Genomic DNA, 19,742 nt, shown 5'->3' on the forward strand with positions numbered 1-19,742 from the left:
CTAATTTTCTTGAAAAAATCGTAATTACTGTACCAATGTGAATGTTTTGTGTGTACAATATGTATGGTTACACATTTCAGTTTAAGACAACACACATATTGCGTATTGCTATATACGCTATATATGCAGGTTATATCATATGGTGCGCATAAGGTTTACTTGTAAATCTATTATTGCTGCATCAATTGTGTATTTATCTTCTGTTATCATTAAACATTTTTTCTTTTAGAGTAATCAGACACCACTTCATTTAGCTGCAGAAAATGGATGTGATTCTACAGTAGAAATACTCCTGAAAGCAGATGTGAAAAAAAATCCACGTGATTACGTAAGTGTAACACAGTAAACATAACTAACATTATCTTTTCCAACTTTCAAGTATTGTTGTGAATTTTTTAATGTGCATGTGAACTGACTGTTTTGAATACAAGACAACCACTGTATGTGCGCATTAGACTGGTTTTGAAATCAATATATTTAGATTACTATAAATTATAATCCAATTTTCTCATCAACATTTGTATCAATTAAAATTATTACAAATATTGAATGCCTTATTTTCCTAACAAATCATAATAAGATTACTGTACCAATGTGGTGTCATGTGTGTACAATATGTGTGGTTACACATTTCACACATATTGCGTGTTGCTATACAAGTTTACTTCATGTATGCATGCATGTAATAACATAGGGTATGCATGTGTTCTTTTGTCAAGATAAAACTTCAGGCTTACTTATAAATATGTTATTGCTTCATCAATTTGGTATTTATCTTCTGTTATCATTAAACATTTTGTCTTTCAGTGGAATGAGACACCACTTCATTATGCTGTAAATAATGGACGTGATTCTATAGTAGAATTACTCCTGAAAGCAGGTGTGGAAAAAGATCCACGTGATGAAGTAAGTGTAACATAGTAAACATAACGAACATTATCTTTTACAACTTTCATGTATTGTTGTGAATTTTTTATGTGCATGTGAACTGGCTGTTTTGAATACAAGACAACCACTGCATGTGCGCATTAGACTGGTTTTGAAATGAATATATTTAGATTACTATACATTATAATCCAAGGTTTTCATCAACATTTGTATCAATTAAAATTATTACCAACAATTATTTTACTTACATAATAGAATTGAGCCGACTGTAATTATGGTTGTAGTCATTGGAATTTATTAGTTTTCGACCAATGATTGTTGTGCCGTAAATATTCGACTTTTTGATTTATCTTGACCCTGCTTAGACCAGATGATTATGAGTTGTGCTCCAGCACACATTGTCATGATGTCTGCTCCATTGATATAGTAGATTCATTGCAAAGTATATGATATATATATACAATATATTTGGTTACACATTTCAGTTTAAGACAACACACTATAAGACACGATAGGTACATTGGAGTGTTTGTTTAATCATGAATGTCACACTACGCCATGCAGTCCGTCATTACAGTCAACCTTTAGTACTTTGTTTGAATAATATATAAACATGTAATTCTGTATACTGTTGTGGCTTTTTAAAAATCAACGTTTTTAGATTACATAGAATAACAATATTAACTAATGTACGCGATTGTCACATTGTATCGTTAAGATACGTAACGGACAACTAAAAATATTCAGACAGTTTCACATAACAGAAGAATATTTTAAAATGTGAACTAACAATGTATGTTAAGTGTTACATGCCTTATTTTCCTAGTAAATCCTGATACGATTACTGTACCAATGTGGTGTCATGTGTGTACAATGTTTGGTTACACATTTCAGTTTAAGACAACACACATATTGCGTGTTGCTATATGCCCTTTTGTCTTTCAGTTGAATCGGACACCGCTTCATTTTGCTGCAAAAAATGGACGTGATTCTATAGTAGAATTACTCCTGAAAGCAGGTGTGGAAAAAGATCCACGTGATGAAGTAAGTGTAACATAGTAAACATAACGAACATTATCTTTTACAACTTTCATGTATTGTTGTGAATTTTCTAATGTGCATGTGAACTTGCTGTTTTGAATACAAGCCAACCACTGCATGTGCGCATTAGACTGGTTTTGAAATCAATTTAGATTACTAAAATTATAATCCAATTTTCTCATCAATATTTGTATCAATTAAAATTATTGGATAATTATTTTACCTCTGACATAATAGAATTGAGTCGACTATAATTATGGTTGTAGTCACTGGAATGTATTCGTTTTGTGACCAATGATTATTGTGACGTAAATATTTGACCTATCTTGACCCTGTTTAGACCAGGTGATTATGATGTTTTGTGTTCAAGCACACATTGTCAATGAGGCCAGCTCCATTGATATAGTAGGTTAATTGCAAGGTACATGGGAATATACTTATTTTTTATTTATTTTATGGCTTTGTATGACTGTGTCGGCACAGTGCTTTAACCATAAATGTCACACTACACCATGCGGTTCATCATTACGGTCTGCCGTTAGTATTTTGTTTGAATATGAAAAAATGTAATTCTATATACTGTTGTGGCTTTTTAAAAATCAACGTTTTTAGATTACATAGAATAAGAATATTAACTAATGTACGCGATTGTCACATTGTATCGTTAAGATACGTAAAGGACAAATACAAATATTCAGACAGTTTCTCATAATAACTGAAGAATATTTTAAAATGTGAACTAACAATGTATATTAATAATTGAATGTTTTACTTTCCTAAAAGTCATAATAAAATTACTGTACCAATGTGATGTCAATATGTGTGTGTACAATATGTTTGGTTACACATTTCAGTTTAAGACAACACACATATTGCGTGTTGCTATATACGCTATATATGCAGGTTATACCATATGGTGCGCATAAGGTTTACTTGTGAATATATTATTGCTGCATCAATTTGGTAATCATCTTCTGTTATCAATATGCTCTTTTGTCTTTCAGTTTTATCGGACACCACTTCATTTGGCTGCAGAAAATGGATGTGATTCTACAGTAGAATTACTCCTGAAAGCAGGTGTGGAAAAAGATCCACGTGATGAAGTAAGTGTAACATAGTAAACATAACGAACATTATCTTTTACAACTTTCATGTATTGTTGTGAATTTTCTAATGTGCATGTGAACTGGCTGTTTTGAATACAAGACAACCACTGCATATGCGCATTAGACTGGTTTTGAACTCAATATATTTAGATTGCGATAAATTATTATCCGATTTCCTCAACAACATTCAGTATCAAATCAGACTATTAAAACAATTTAAAATTCTCCGACGCATTAGAATTGATCCAAACGTTATTATTTGAATGTTACGGGATAAACTATTGTAATGTAGTGTAGTGAAGGCTACACTTATGGTGGTAGTGGTGCTGGGGTTTAGATATTTCACTAACAAAAATGACAACGGAAATGTGATTCAAACATCGGAGCTGATTCGTTGTCAGTCAACAACTTTAAATTAGCATAATTACCGGGGTGATTCCGTTCCGGTTCTCACTACAACGAAGTGGGTCCACCTGCAGATGCGTATAGTTGGTATTTCTTTCACGGGCACGCTAGTTTTCGCGGTCACGCTAAAAAGACTAAAATGTCAATTAATTATTTTTTCGTTATGCAAATGTAATGAATATTTAATTAGCTCAGCGACCGTTCAATAGGCTGTGTGGCAAGGCGTAACTAAAAAGCACTTTTTGGCGTTAAATGTATTTTCTGTGATCATACAACGACTACGATTCGTACTAGTATATATTTCAAGTAAAATATAAGCCATAAAATAGTAGGCATTTCACAGGCATTTTAATAGGTAAACAAAATATACGCTTGATACAGTTCTTCCCAGCAAAATCGCCTGTACCTGCAATGGTTCGACATTAAACGCGACCCTCGCCACGCACTGGACGCAACTTTTCTATTCTTAAGAGGTGGGTTTACAAAATTTTGCACTTTAGATACCACTGCAAGATAGGGAATGATTCGACGACCAGGGAGAAGCGGCATTCCCTAGTCGTCACATATATCAGTTATATTCACTCGTGAAACATTACATAAATAAACTGGCTAGGAAAAGAACAATTCTAGCTATTATAGTATAATAACTCAAAACCCAGGACTGACTAGTTTGTGTGTATGAATGTTCGTTACATGACGCACGGTTACTAATGTTTTAGTAACCGTGCATAACGTTTCCCGACCTGTGTCGAACAGTATCAGTCGGCGGCGTCGCCCGGTGAATTTTAAGTAGCCAGCGACCGGGGTTGCTGTCGTCACGTCCACAGCGGAAGAGCTCCCTTCCCTGTTGGCATTCCGACGAATGTTAAACGCCGGGTTCGACTGTGGTAGTACTGCTTGTCAGAATTCAGGGTCGTGCAAAGCATAGACCCCTTTGTTGAACAAGATCTCGATCAGCAACGACCCTGAACTCATACAGCTAATTATGTTTATCGTTAATTGGCCCGCGACACCTGTTCATTCATAACATGGATACTCGTTCAGCCACATAACAATACAACTTTCTGTTCGTGTAATGTCGAATGCGTCTACCGACTAGGCCAATCTACCGATCGTGACCTTTTAACAATACACAATTCGGTTCTTAAATGATCAAAGCACCTCGTGACATTGACCTTGCCTTGACCAGGTTCAAGCAGATAACGATGAATTATATTCAAATTTTCTCACCAACATTTAGTATCATATAATATTACAACAATTATAATATATTTTTCCATTCGTAAAATATAGTTCGAACGTGTTAGTAGTACAGCCGCGTTCGAACAATAACGTTCGTAAAGCGTGAAAACTTGTCCTTTGCCATTTCGGGTTGTTATCTGTCATTTAATTTTTACCGCAAGCAAGAAAAGATGAATTGTCCTATTGTTATTACGAATGACGCAAAGTATGTACTCAGGTTTTGGGGATGCATGGGTATTTTAATTAACTATGAATTCAATTCAAAACGTGGGATTTTGTTTACTTGTAAAAAAACAGGTCTAGCGGTTTGAAGAGTATAAATAATATCTGATATATAATTTCCAATAACGATTCATGAAATAGTGTTTAAAACAACTGAAATTTTGAAACATCGACGTACTTTTATAATAGTCAGTCATGTCAGAATTGAATCTGCTTGCATTAACCAATCCGATTACTGGGGTTATATTTTCTGAGAGTAGATTTATTGAAAATCGTGTTATCAATATGTGGCAGATCAGGTTTTAAAATTACGGAGGTTTCTGTTCATTTGAGTTTGGTTAGTTTTTGTATGATTTCATGTCATTCGACCTGTAGTGCCACTTCATTGTTTGACTTTTTTGTGTGTTCTTCCCACTCATGAGTAGAAATACTCCTGAAAGCAAATGTTGAAAAAGAACCATGTAACATGGTGTGTGTGTAATAATTGTACATTTCATAGAAATATTGTGAGGTTTATGCTAAACCTACAGTTCATTATTACACCACAAATCGAATGAATGAAACGTTCGTGCTGGGCACGTTCCTTTGTACGTGTACCGTATTGACGTTATAAAAATACACAAACGAAAATGGCTACCACTTGAGACGACGCCTCCACTGGCGTGAATAGGTTAATGCACGCGATTTTTTAAAGACACACACGAAAAATATCATTCGAAGATAGCGCCCTCCACAGGCGTACTGCTCACCAGCTTTCAGGGTCGTGCAAAGCGTAAACCCCAATTGTTGAACAACATCTCGAGCAGCAACAATCCACAACCACGCTGTTTCAGTTTTTAAATCCTATGACGTCACACAAGTAATTGTGTCGATCGTTAATTGGCCCGCGGCACCTGCTCATTCATCATACGGATATTCGTTCAGTTTTGTCCAAGGGTGACATCAGGTCACATGATAATGCAACTTTCTGTTCATGTAATGTCAAATACGTCTACCGACTGGGCACATAACAATTGTGACCTTTTAACAATACATAATTCGGTTCTTATATGATCCAAGCACCTCGTGACATTGACCTTGCCTTGACCAGGTTCAAGCAGATAACGATGAATTATATTCAAATTTCCTAACCAACATTTAGTATCAAATAATATTACAACAATTATAATATATTTTTCCATTCGTAAAATATAGTTCGAACGTGTTAGAAGTAGTACAGCCGCGTTCGAACATTAAAGTTTGTAGAGCGCGAAAAGTTGTCCATTGCCATTTTGGGTTGTTATCTGTCATTATTTGTTACCGCAAGCAAGGAAAGATGAATTGTCATACGGTTATTACGAATGACGCAAAGTATGCACTCAGGTTTTGGGGATGTATGGGTACTATATTTGACAACTATGAATTTAATTCAAAACGTGGGCTTTTCTTTACTAGTAAAAAAAACGTTGCGCGACACAAGTGAAACAGGTTTTGCGGTTTGTAGAGTTTAAATAATATCTGAAATAATATAATTCCAAATTACAATTCATGAAACAATGTTTAAAATGACCGAAGTTTTGAGACACCGACGTACTTTATAATAGTCGGTCATGATGTCCGAAGTTAAATCTGCTTGCATTAACCAATCCGGTTACTAGGATTATAATTACTTGTTGTGATATTCTATTTTTGCTGTAAAGTAAATGTATTTTGATAATGCCCAGTTAGCTAGTGAGGCTTGCCCAGCTGCGGAATTAGAATAGACAGCGTGTATTGTCATTGCTAATTAATATTCTTTCGTTCGTGTTTGTGCAAGACGAACGTGAACACGAGTTAGTCAGTTGTCACCCAGCTCCCGACCAGTGCAGTGCAGTGCAGTGCAGTGCAGTGCAGTGCAGTGCAGTGCAGTGCAGTGCAGTGCAGTGCAGTGCAGTGCAGTTCAGTTCAGTTCAGCTCAGCTCAGCTCAGCTCCGGTGCAGAGTCAACGTGGCAGCCAACGTTTGTCTCAAGATAATGCCTGACCAATTCGGCATGTGGGATTGATAGACGCAAAACAGCCTGCTGTGGTTCTGCGCTGTAAAACCAACTTTATTCAAAGACCTGCGTTTCGCCAGAACGCGTGGTTTGCTGATATTGGTCTTTTCTCTGCACAGACGGTATGGAAGTCGTGTAACATTACGGTCAGTGTCGTGTAATTTGCATTCCCCGAGACCTCGTAGTTTGGAGCTGTAGAACTGATATCGCCGTCGACGTTGCTGTGATTAACTGTACTATCGCTGAAGCTACGCAGTACGAGTTCTGCACTTAGGTAGGGTAGGCAATTCCGAGCTGGGCTATTATCATTAATGTTATATTTATTGTGATGTATATTGTTGACCGGTTTGTGATTTATATCACTCCTGTTACTGGTTTATGCTTATTGTATTATTAAATTAGTATTGTTGGACATATCCTGACTGTGTGCCTTTGTTTGACCTTTAGTGTTGCGTTCTGGAGTGCGAGATATTGGCGGCCAGGTTCGCGGGAGACTATCTCGTATTCCCGTTCGTAACAACTGAATATAGATTTATTGAAAATCGTGTTATCAATATGTGGCAGATCAGGTTTTAAAATTACGGAGGTTTTTGTTCATTTGAGTTTGGTTAGTTTTTGTATGATTTCTTGCCATTCGACCTGTAGTGCCACTTCATTGTTTGACTTTTTCTTTGTGTTCTTCCCATTCATGAGTAGTAATACTCTTGAAAGCAAATGTTGAAAAAGAACCATGTAACATGGTGTGTGTGTGTAATAATTGTACATTTCATAGAAATGTTGTAAAGTTTATGCTAAACCTACAGTTTATTATTACACCACAAATCTTAGTTACTCATATTATTTAAGTTGTTAAATTTATAGGGCCGAATGAATGAAACGTTCGTGCTGGGCACGTTCCTTTGTACGTACCTTATTGACGTTATAAAAATACACAAACGAAAATGGCTACCACTTGAGACGACGCCTCCACTGGCGTGAATAGGTTAATGCACGCGATTTTTTTAAGACACACACGAAAAAAAATCATTCGAAGATAGCGCCCTCCACAGGCGTAAAATAGTTGATGCACGCGTTTTCTTGCACACACACACATGAAAAAATAATCATTCAAAAATAGCGACTTCACAGGTGTAAAACGGTTAATGCACGTGTTTTTTTCTTTTTACACACACACATTTTCATTCGACCTCACACACGTCATTTTTAAAAAAACACACGTCGTTTTCAAACACGTCATTTTAAAACACACACGTCGTTTTTAAACACGCGTCATTTAATACACACATCATTTTTAATACACACACGTCATTTTTCAAGCATACATAGTTTTTAAAACATACGCCATTTTAATACACACGCCATTTAAAATACGTACATCATTTTTTAATGCACATATAATTAATGAATACATACACACATCAGTCATTTATACACAAAATAATAATTTTACATTCCGCGCCTCGTATGCACAGTACATGGAAATCTGTTTTTATTTATTTTCTTGCTTTGTATCCAACCGTGTAGGCACATTGGAGTTTTGGTACACCCATAAATGTCACACTACGCCATACGATTCATCATTAAGGTCAAACTTTTGTATTTTGATTGAATAATTTGAAAAACAAATTAATTCTGTTACTATTGTGTCACATTAAAATCGACATTTTTAGATTACATTGAATTGTAATCATCTTTTCCCAACACCATTCTGAAATAGGAATATTAACAATTGTACGAGATTATCACATTGTATTGTTAAGATACGTAACGGACAAATACAAAAATTCAGTCAGTTTCTCATAATAACTGAATATTTTAAAATAAACACTAACAATGTGTATTAAGTATTGAATATTTTACTTTCCTAAAAGTCATAATAAAATTACTGTACCAATGTGGTGTCTTGTGTGTACAATGTTTGGTTACACATTTCAGTTTAAGACAACACACATATTGCGTGTTGCTATATACGCTATATATGCAGGTTATATCATATGGTGCGCATATAGTTTACTTGTGAATATATTATTGCTGCATCAATTTGGTAATCATCTTCTGTTATCAATATGCCCTTTTGTCTTTCAGTTTTGTCAGACACCACTTCATTATGCTGCAAAAAATGGACGTGATTCTACAGTAGAAATACTCCTGAAAGCAGATGTGGGAAAAGATCCACGTGATTTAGTAAGTGTAACATAGTAAACATAACGAACATTATCTTTTCCAACTTTCATGTATTGTTGTGAATTTTCTTATGTGCATGTGAACTGACTTTTTGAATACAAGACAACCACTGCATATGCGCATTAGACTGGTTTTGAAATCAATATATTCAGATTACTATAAATTGTAATCCATATTGTATCAATTAAAAAAAATATTTAACTTCTGACATTATAATATAGTTGAGCCGACTGTTTGACTGTTAATGTGAAAGTCACTGGAATTCATTTATACTTGACAAGGATTATTACTTATTTGATTTGTTTACTTATCATGACCATGCTTAGACTAGATAATTATGATATGTGCCCGTGCCTACATTGCCATGAAGGCTGCTCCATTGATATAGTAGTTTCATTGTAAAGACCGTGGAAATTTATTTTTATTTATTTTCATGCTTTGTTTGCATCTGTGTAGGCATTTGCTGCATCAATTTATAAGTGCATCATTATAACTTTTGCCTTTCAGACACATAAGACACCGCTTCATTTGGCTGCAGAAAATGGACATGATTCTACAGTTCAAATACTCCTGAGAGCAGATGTGAAAAAAGAACCACGTGATAAGGTGGGTGTAATAGGGTAAACATTATCTTTTGTAAAGTTTATGTATTGCTCTGCATGTGAACTGACTGTTTTGAATACGGTACCGGTTTTGAAATCAATATATTTAGATTGCGATAAATTATTATCCGATTTCCTCAACATCCAGTATCAAATAAGACTATTAAAGCAATTTAAAATCCTTGGTATGGTGGTAGTGGTGCTGGGGTTTAGACATTTCCCTAACAAAAATGACAATGGAAATGTGATTCAAACATCGGAGCTTATTCGTCAACAACTTTTAATTGATTAGCATAATCACCGGAGTGATTCCGCTCCGGTGTTCACTACAACGCAGAGGGTCGCCTGCAGATGCGTCTAGTCGGGATTTCTTTCGCGGGCACGCTAGTTTTCGCGATCACGCTAAATAGGCTAAAATGTCAATTAATTATTTTTTTTGTTAAAACAAAACGGAAGTTCCGACATTGCCAGTCTAATGAATTACGTAAACAACAAAATACACGCTTGATACAGTTCTTCCCAGCAAAATCGACCGTACCTGCAAAGTTTTGACATTAAACGCGACCCTCGCCACGCACCTGACGCAACTTTTCTATTCTTAAGAGGTGGGTTACGAAATTTTGCACTTTAGATACCACTGCAAGATAGGGAATGATTCTACGACCAGGGAGAAGCGGCATTCCCTATTCGTCACATATATCAGTGATACGCACTCGTAAAACATTACATAAATAAACTGGCTAGGAAAAGAACAATTCTAGAAATTATAGTATAATAACTCAAAACCCAGGACTAACTAGTTTGTGTGTATGAATGTTCGTTACATGACGCACGGTTACTAATTTTTTAGTAACCAAGCATAACGTTTTCCGACACGTGTCGAAAAGTATCAGTCGGCGGCGTCGCCCGGTGAATTTTAAGTAGCCAGCGACCGGGGTTGCTGTCTTCACGTCCATAGCGCAAGGGGCTCCCTTCCAGGTTGGCATTCGGACGAATGTTAAACGCCGGGTTCGACTGTGGTCGTACTGCTCGTCAGCATTCAGGGTCGTGCAAAGTGTAGACCCCCTTTATTGAACAAGATTTCGAGCAGCAACGACCCTGAACTCAGTTTTAAAATAGTATAAAGTCACACTGCTAATTGTGTCTATCGTTAATTGGCCCGCGGCACTTGTTCAATCACCATACAGATACTCGTACAGTTTTTCCAAGGGTCACATCGAGGTCACATAACAATTCGTACTTTCTATTCGAGTAGTGTCAAATGCGTCTACCGACTGGGCGCATAATAGCAATTGTGTCTTTTTTAGCAATACACCTCATGACATTGACTTTACCCAGACCAGGTTATATGTTGAAGCATACTTTTTCTCGAGGACTGCTCTATTGATATGACAATTTCGCGAGGAATGCTTCATTGATATGACAATTTCATTGCAAGAATTATTAATTTTTTTATTATTACTTTTCTGGATATTTCTGAATGTGTGAATAGTACAGTCGCATTTGAACACTAACAGATATTGAGTTCATAGAGCGCAAAAAATTGTTCATTACCATTCCAGGTTGTTATCTGTTATTAAATGAATACAACTAGCAAGGAATGATGTATTGTTATAAGGTTATTACAGGAATGACGCAAAATATGCACTCAGGTTTTAAATTCAATTAAAAACGTGGGCTTTTATATACTTGTGAAAAAATGGTGTTTGACGTTCGGCGGTTTGGAGAGTTTAAATAATATCTGAAATAAAATAATTTCCAAAAATAATTCATGAAATAGTGCTTAAAACAACCGAAATGTTGAGATATCGACGTACTTTTATATTAGTCAGTCATGATGTAAAAACATAAATTTGCTTGCATTAACTAATCTGATTACTTGGATTATAATTACTGAGTGTAGATTTATTGAAAATCGTTTTATAAATATGTGCCAAATTAGGTTTTAAAATTACAGAGGATTCTGTTCATGTGCGTTTGGTTAGTTTGTGTATGATTTGTTGTCATTCGACTTGTAGTGCCACGTCATTTTTTGACTTTCTCTCTGTGTTCTTCCCGCTCATTCTCATAAGTCTATCTGTTTTTGCTCGCCCTCGGACAAAGACCTTCGCCCCCTCGCCAATAACCAATAATAATACCAATAAATGTGTATTTACAATGATGGTTAAATTTTAATTTTTTACCACAGTGTACGCTCCTCTTGAATGAATTAATTGTTTCATTGTTAACAGCAGTATTACAGTTATGTCATTTCGTGTAAATCTTGTTCTAATGCCATTTATTTAATATTGTTATTGTTCCCGTATTTTTCTACAATTTTGTATTCATTTATAATATGAGAGATACTTGTATCACTTGATGTAGAATGAAATGTCAGTATCATTCAACTGTAGTGCATATGTAAGTTTTTACTAAATTTGGTGTGATTTCTCTAAAAAATAAACACGATTGTTTAATTACCTTCATTGTTTAGGCTTTTCTAAACTGAAGGATCACCATTTATTCGTTCTATATAAAAGTAACTTACCTCAGTGACCTCTTTTGTACACACAATTTTTCCTAATCAAACTAATTTACCTCACCGGCTAGATGATCAGCAGAAATCCAGATAATTCATTCGTGCTTTCAATTTTTCAGAAGAAACGCACTCCTTTTCATTTAGCTGCAACTGGTAAATATTCATTTATGAATTATACCCCAGTCCTAGAAACACTTCTGAAAGCTGGTGTCTCCAAAGAACCACGTGACGAGGTGAGTTTGTCGTCACGCGATATAAATATTTTGATTTATAGAAATAACAATTTCGATTTTTAATTTTCATACCTATATATTGTACGCCCTCTTGTATATTTTGTACTATGTTAGTATCATTATTAGATGTACAGTAGTGCCATTTCGTGTAAACCTTGTACGAATATCATATTTTCGTAAGTATTGTTATTGTTTCCGTATTGTTCTGCAATTCTGTATTTAGTTTAATATAATAGGTATTTGTATTACTTAGTAAGTTGTACACTGACAACATACCATTGTTCATAGCTTTTTGGTGAAATTATAATTTGCTACAATGCATAGTGGTTCCATACGATTCTACTTGCTTTATTATGAAAAAAATGACGCAAAATATGTTTACACTGAAGGTGATACTATCACTATGCTTGATTTTTTTATTCCGTAAATCCACTTCTTCAAAATTAGTGTTCTGTGAGAAATGACGAATTTAAGCTTGAATTTGTACTGTGAAAGTAATGGTACAGCATCCTACTACAGCCAGATCTGAAGGCCTTTGCCGCATTCTGGCCACGCTGTGTGGCGCGGATCGCGTGGACGGGTTTTATGTTCTCTGCACGTAACAAGCTCGGTTATTAAGCATCCTTTTTTGGGGATGCCCGGTGGCCGAGGGGAAGACGTGTAGCGGCGTGAAGCTAGGCGATTAGGTGCCGTACACGAGCGCCGGTTCGAGTCACGCACGCAGTACGTGTTTACTATAATTAGACGTAGTATTTACCTTGCCGTTTATTCGGTGTTATTTGCTTACTTAACATAGGTTATGCATGTGTTTTTTGTCAAGATGGGACTTCAGGCTTACTTGTAAATATTATTGCTGCATCAATTTGGTATTTACCTTCCGTTATCAATATGCCATTTTGTCTTTCAGTTATATCGGACACCGCTTCATTTGGCTGCAGAAAATGGATGCGAGTCTACAGTAGGAATACTCCTGAAAACAGGTGTGGAAAAAGATCCACGTGATGAAGTAAGTGTAACAAAGTAAACATAACTAACATTATCTTTTACAACTTTCATGTATTGTGAATTTTCTAATGTGCATGTGAACTGGCTGTTTTGAATACAAGACAACCACTGCATATGCGCATTAGACTGGTTTTGAAATCAATATATTTACATTACTATAAATTGTAATCCATATTGTATAAATTAAAACAATATTTTACTTCTGACATAATATAATTGAGCTGACTGTTTGACTGTTAATGTGAAAGTCACTGGAATTGATTTATACTTGACAAGGATTATTACTTATTTTATTTGTTTACTTATCATGACCATGCTTAGACTAGATAATTATGTTATGTGCCCGTGCCTACATTGCCATGAAGCCTGCTCCATTGATACAGTAGTTTCATTGTAAAGACCGTGGAAATCTATTTTTATTTATTTCCATGCTTTGTTTCTATCTGTGTAGGCAATTGCTGCATCGATTTATAAGTGCATCATTAAAATTTTTGCCTTTCAGACACATAAGACACCGCTTCATTTGGCTGCAGAATATGGACATGATTCTACAGTTCAAATACTCCTGAGAGCAGATGTGAAAAAAGAACCACGTGATAAGGTGAGTGTAATAGGGTAAACATTATCTTTTGCAAAGTTTATGTATTGCTCTGTATGTGAACTGGCTGTTTTGAATACAGTACTGGCTTTGAAATCAATATATTTAGATTGCGATAAATTACTATCCGATTTCCTCAACAATATTCAGTATCAAAGACTATTAAAACAACTTAAAATCCTCCGACGCAATAAAATTGATCAAAACGTTTGGCTATAATTATTGCTGTAGTCAGTGACATAAATTCGTTTTTGATCAAGCATTATCGTGATCTAATTATTTGAATGTTACGGGATAAACTATTGTAATGTAATGTAATGTAGTGTAGTGAAGGCTACACTTATGGTGGTAGGGTTGCTGGGGTTTAGATATTTCACTCACAAAAATGACAACGGAAATGTGATTCAAACATCGGAGCCGATTCGTCAGTCAACAACTTTTAATTAGCATAATCACCGGTGTGATTCCGCTCCGGTTTTCACTACAACGAAGTGGGTCCACCTGCAGATGCGTATAGTTGGGATTTCTTTCACGGGCACGCTAGTTTTCGCGATCACGCTAAAAAGGCTAAAATGTCAATTAATTATTTTTTCGTTATGCAAATGTAATGAAGATTTAATTAGCTCAGCGACCGTACAATAGGTTGTGGCAAGGCGTAACTAAAAAGCACTTTTTGGCGTTAAATTTATTTTCTGTGATCATACAACGACTAAGATTCGTACTAGTATATATTTCAAGCAAAAGATAAGCCATAAAATAGTAGGCATTTCACAGGCATTTTAATAGGTAAACAAAATATACGCTTGATACAGTTCTTCCCAGCAAAATCGCCCGTACCTGCAAAGGTTCGGCATTTAAACGCGACCCTCACCACGCACCGGACGCAACTTTTCTATTCTTAGGAGGTGGGTTTACGAAATTTTGCACTTTAGATACCACAGCAAAATAGGGAATGATTCTACGACCAGGGAGAAGCGGCATTCCCTATTCGTCACATATATCAGTGATACGCACTCGTAAAACATTACATAAATAAACTGGCTAGGAAAAGAACAATTCTAGGAATTATAGTATAATAACTCAAAACCCAGGACTGACTAGTTTGTGTGTATGAATGTTCGTTACATGACGCACGGTTACTATTTTGTAGTAACCGTGCGTGACGTTTCCCGACGTGTGTCGAACAGTATCAGTCGGCGGCGTCGCCCGGTGAATTTTAAGTAGCCAGCGACCGGGGTTGCTGTCGTCACGCCCACAGCGGAAGGGCTCCCTTCCCTGTTGGCATTCCGACGAATGTTAAACGCCGGGTTCGACTGTGGTCGTACTGCTCGTCAGCATTCAGGGTCGTGCAAAGCATAGACCCCTTTGTTGAACAAGATTTCGAGCAGCAACGACCCTGAACTCAGTTTTAAAATAGTATAAAGTCACACTGCTAATTGTGTCTATCGTTAATTGGCCCGCGGCACTTGTTCAATCACCATACGGATACTCGTACAGTTTTTCCAAGGGTCACAGCGAGGTCACATAGCAATTCGTACTTTCTATTCGAGTAGTGTCAAATGCGTCTACCGACTGGGCGCATAATAGCAATTGTGTCTTTTTAGCAATACACCTCGTGACATTGACTTTACCCAGACCAGGTTATATGTTGAAGCATACTTTTTCTCGAGGACTGCTCTATTGATATGACAATTTCGCGAGGAATGCTTCATTGATATGACAATTTCATTGCAAGAATTATTAATTTTTTTATTATTATTTTTCTGGATATTTCTGAATGTGTGAATAGTACAGTCGCATTTGAACACTAACAGATATTGAGTTCATAGAGCGCAAAAAATTGTTCATTGCCATTCCAGGTTGTTATCTGTTATTAAATGAATACAACTAGCAAGGAATGATGTATTGTTATAAGGTTATTACAGGAATGACGCAAAATATGCACTCAGGTTTTAAATTCAATTAAAAACGTGGGCTTTTATATACTTGTGAAAAAATGGTGTTTGACGTTCGGCGGTTTGGAGAGTTTAAATAATATCTGAAATAAAATAATTTCCAAAAATAATTCATGAATTAGTGCCTAAAACAACCGAAATGTTGAGATATCGACGTACTTTTATATTAATCAGTCATGATGTCAAAAGTTAAATCTGCTTGCATTAACTGATCCGATTACTAGGATTATAATAACTGTGTAGATATTTTGAAATAGTTTTATCAATATGTGACAAATTAGGTTTTAAAATTACAGAGGTTTCTGTTCATTTGCGTTTGGTTAGTTTTTGTATGATTTGTTGTCATTCGACTTGTAGTGCCACTTCATTGTTTGACTTTTTCTTTGTGTTCTTCCCGCTCATTCTCATATGTCTATCTGTTTTGGCTCGTCCTCGGACAAAGGCCTTCGCCCCCTCGCCAATAACCAATAATAATACCAATAAATGTGTATTTACAATGATGATCAAATTTTAATTTTTTACCACAGTGTACACTCCTCTTGAATGAATTAATTGTTTCATTGTTAATAGCAGCATTACAGTTATGCCATTTCGTATAAATCTTGTATAATGTCATTTATTTACTATTGTTATTGTTCCCGTATTTTTTCTACAATTTTGTATTCATTTATAATATGATAGATAATTGTATTACTTGATGTAGAATGAAAATGTTAGTATCATTGAACTGTAGTGCATATGTAAGTGTTTGGTAAATTTGATGTGATTTCTTCAAAAAATAAACACGATTGTTTAATTACCTTCATTGTTTAGACTATTCTGAACTGAAGGATCACCAGTTATTTGTATCTTTTGTACACACAATTTATCCTAATCAAGCTAATTTACTTCACCGGCTAGATGATCAACAGAAATCCAGATAAATTTATTTGTGCTTTCAATTTTTCAGAAGAAACGCACTCCTCTTCATTTAGCTGTAATTGGTGGATGTTTCCATATGAATCATAGCCGAGTCACGGGAACACTCCTGAAAGCTGGTGTCCACAAAGAACCACGTGATGAGGTGAGTTTGTCGTCACGCGATATAAATATTTTGATTTATAGAAATAACAATTTCGATTTTTAATTTTCATACCTATATATTGTACGCCCTCTTGTATATTTTGTACTACGTTAGTATCATTATTAGATGTACAGTAATGTTATTTCATGTAAACCTTGTACTAATATCATATTTTCGTAAATATTGTTATTGTTCCCGTATTATTCTGCAATTCTGTATTTAGTTTAATATAATAGGTATTTGTATTACTTAGTAAGTTGTACACTGACAACATACCATTGTTCATAGCTTCTTGGTGAAATTATAATTTGCTACAAATGCATAGTGGTTCCATACGATTCTACTTGCTTTATTATGCAAAAAATGACGCAAAATATGTTTACACTGAAGGTGACACTATCAATTTGTTGGATTTTCTTATTCCGTAAATCCACTTATTCAAAATTAGTGTTCTGTGAGAAATGACGAATGTAAACTTGAATTTGTAGCTTGAAAATCATTCGCATACTAGTTTATATAAAAGCGTTTTACCGATAAATTATATGTATATGGGAAACTTGATCTGAAGATATTGAATTCAAAACAACATTGATGCACAAACTATACTGGGTATTTCTTTTTACGCCATCGTTTTATAATTATCTAATTTGTTTTTATTATTTATCTGCTTGTTATTTTGAGTAGATACATTTTTTTCATCTCGAAGGCGTATTAACAGTGAATTTGAATCATTAACTCTCCGTTTTTATTGACAGGACGGCGACACGCCATTGCATCTTGCTGTTCGAAATTCTAAAGTTGATGTGGTAAATTCACTTCTTCAATATGGTGTTGAGAGAGACGTACAAAATTTGGTATGTTGTTTTTGTGTTTTAATACCTGCATACTAACATTGTTATCATTCATACATTTATGCTGCACATAATGTTGTTTTCACTAGTTCATGAATTTTAGAATCAAATTCTCAAAATTCAAATAATTCCTGTTGATAAGCATTTTTTCTCTATTGTTTTATAGTTTTCCATGACGCCGTTAGAAATAGCCTTCGAGAAAGGAAACCCACATATAATACAATTGTTGTCTAATGCAGATATACCAGACAGTGTGTTCGACGAGGTCCAGCACATTGATGGTATGTTCCTTTGTGATTTACTGGAATGTAACTTGTTTTGTATAATCGTCGGGTAATAATTTTGAATCTGTACGATGTATTAATTGTGTCTTCCATGTAATATGTACATAGAAGTTTTAATTATTGTATAAACAATGATTATGTGAACTATAAACCTTCAAATAAATAAATTCTGACTCGAATACATAAAATATTCACTCAGATAATTTTAACCAGTTTCGTTTTGGTAAATTTCAATGCCTGTTACTGTATACGTAACTGTTGTACATTCTCTGAAAGGTTGAATTCGAGATGTACCGTTTTTTTTATGATTGTGTCTGTATATTGCGTAACACCCTTGAGAAAATTAGGAGAAATATATTCTGTGATAAATGAACCCCGTCTTGTAATAAAATGAGGGTCCCACTCTGGCATTGGTAAGCCGAATATGGGGTTAACGCAATCCCTGGAATGTATATTCTTGTTTAGTAACATTTGATTAAAATTCATTTTAAACTCTCTAATTTCTTAATACGATTTATTATAATTAAGATTTATATCATGATATTTGTATATTTACACTATCGGCGCAGATGACAACGTATTTGAATTCGTAAAAGATATAACTGCTCCAGATGGCAAAATTGACAGCAAGCTTCAGTCAAGTAAGTGATTGTATGAAATTACCTCAGTAGTGAACACTTTAGTCTAGAGGTGGTGAGATGCTCAAATCAAATAAAGAGTTTATTTATTTCACTACGTATTCGTCATATATTAATTGATTTCACAACTTGTATCAAATTTTCATTCTTACACTTCATCTTTGAAAATTATATTTTAAAGACTCACAATAACAACTATCAACGATCGATGTCAAACACGTCAAAAATCCATATATCCAGAAAGTTTTTTTTAAACATGTTTTCTTGATATTATTTTCAACAGAAATAATGAAAGATCCACATGGTGATAATAACAATGCAGGCTCAAATCAACGTTCCAAGGTGGGTTCTGCTCAAATTACTTCCATCGACTTAAACGTGAAGTAAATGTTATCACACGTGTATTAGTCTAGATTATGTGCTATTAATTTCTTCTTTTGTGTTACACGGTGAAGAATTTCAAACGACTTTAAAGGTTGTTTTTACTAAGAATTTAAATATTGACTTACAAGAGACTTTTAATATTTATTGAAATAGGTTCCGCATACGAAGAAAAAAAACAAAAAGAAAAAAGGTATACATAATCACCATATGCGCAACTCTTTCCCATCATTATATCATGGAATAACCCATTGTGGTTTTTGCATCTCGGTTATTTAATTTCCTATGCGTGAAAAATGTTTACTACCTTAGTACTAGCCATAAATATCCTCAATTTTATAAAACAAATATAGACACTGGAAAATTCAAATTATTGTAAAACAAATTTATATTCATTTGACAAATTCTGCTTTTTTGGGGATAAAGGAAATTGTGATAAAAATATAAGTAATTATGAATATAATTCGCACATAGAAGAGTTAAGTGAACGTTTAATAAACTGTGCTTCATACA

At 34.9% G+C, this 19,742-nt stretch overlaps 2 protein-coding genes across 2 annotated transcripts in view; both read left to right on the forward strand.

Moving 5' to 3' along the window:
• LOC102804368 (sulfotransferase 1B1-like) overlaps positions 1-19,742 on the forward strand; it is a 100,927-nt gene that overhangs the window by 46,493 nt on the left and 34,692 nt on the right. The gene's annotated exons all lie outside the window — the stretch shown is intronic.
• LOC102809324 (uncharacterized) overlaps positions 1-19,742 on the forward strand; it is a 49,049-nt gene that overhangs the window by 24,050 nt on the left and 5,257 nt on the right. The window contains exons 13-27 of the mRNA XM_085494682.1: positions 230-328; positions 808-906; positions 1,834-1,932; positions 2,934-3,032; positions 9,003-9,101; positions 9,609-9,707; positions 12,341-12,454; positions 13,362-13,460; positions 13,962-14,060; positions 16,962-17,075; positions 17,831-17,929; positions 18,093-18,207; positions 18,780-18,851; positions 19,132-19,190; positions 19,386-19,422. Of these exons, the coding sequence (XP_085350808.1) occupies positions 230-328; positions 808-906; positions 1,834-1,932; positions 2,934-3,032; positions 9,003-9,101; positions 9,609-9,707; positions 12,341-12,454; positions 13,362-13,460; positions 13,962-14,060; positions 16,962-17,075; positions 17,831-17,929; positions 18,093-18,207; positions 18,780-18,851; positions 19,132-19,190; positions 19,386-19,422 (1,402 nt within the window). The remainder of the gene's footprint in view (positions 1-229; positions 329-807; positions 907-1,833; positions 1,933-2,933; positions 3,033-9,002; positions 9,102-9,608; positions 9,708-12,340; positions 12,455-13,361; positions 13,461-13,961; positions 14,061-16,961; positions 17,076-17,830; positions 17,930-18,092; positions 18,208-18,779; positions 18,852-19,131; positions 19,191-19,385; positions 19,423-19,742) is intronic.

The sequence above is a fragment of the Saccoglossus kowalevskii genome, chromosome 20 (genome assembly GCF_978046115.1).
Source record: "Saccoglossus kowalevskii chromosome 20, keSacKowa6.1, whole genome shotgun sequence".
In the NCBI taxonomy this organism is placed as follows: Eukaryota; Metazoa; Hemichordata; class Enteropneusta; family Harrimaniidae; genus Saccoglossus; species Saccoglossus kowalevskii.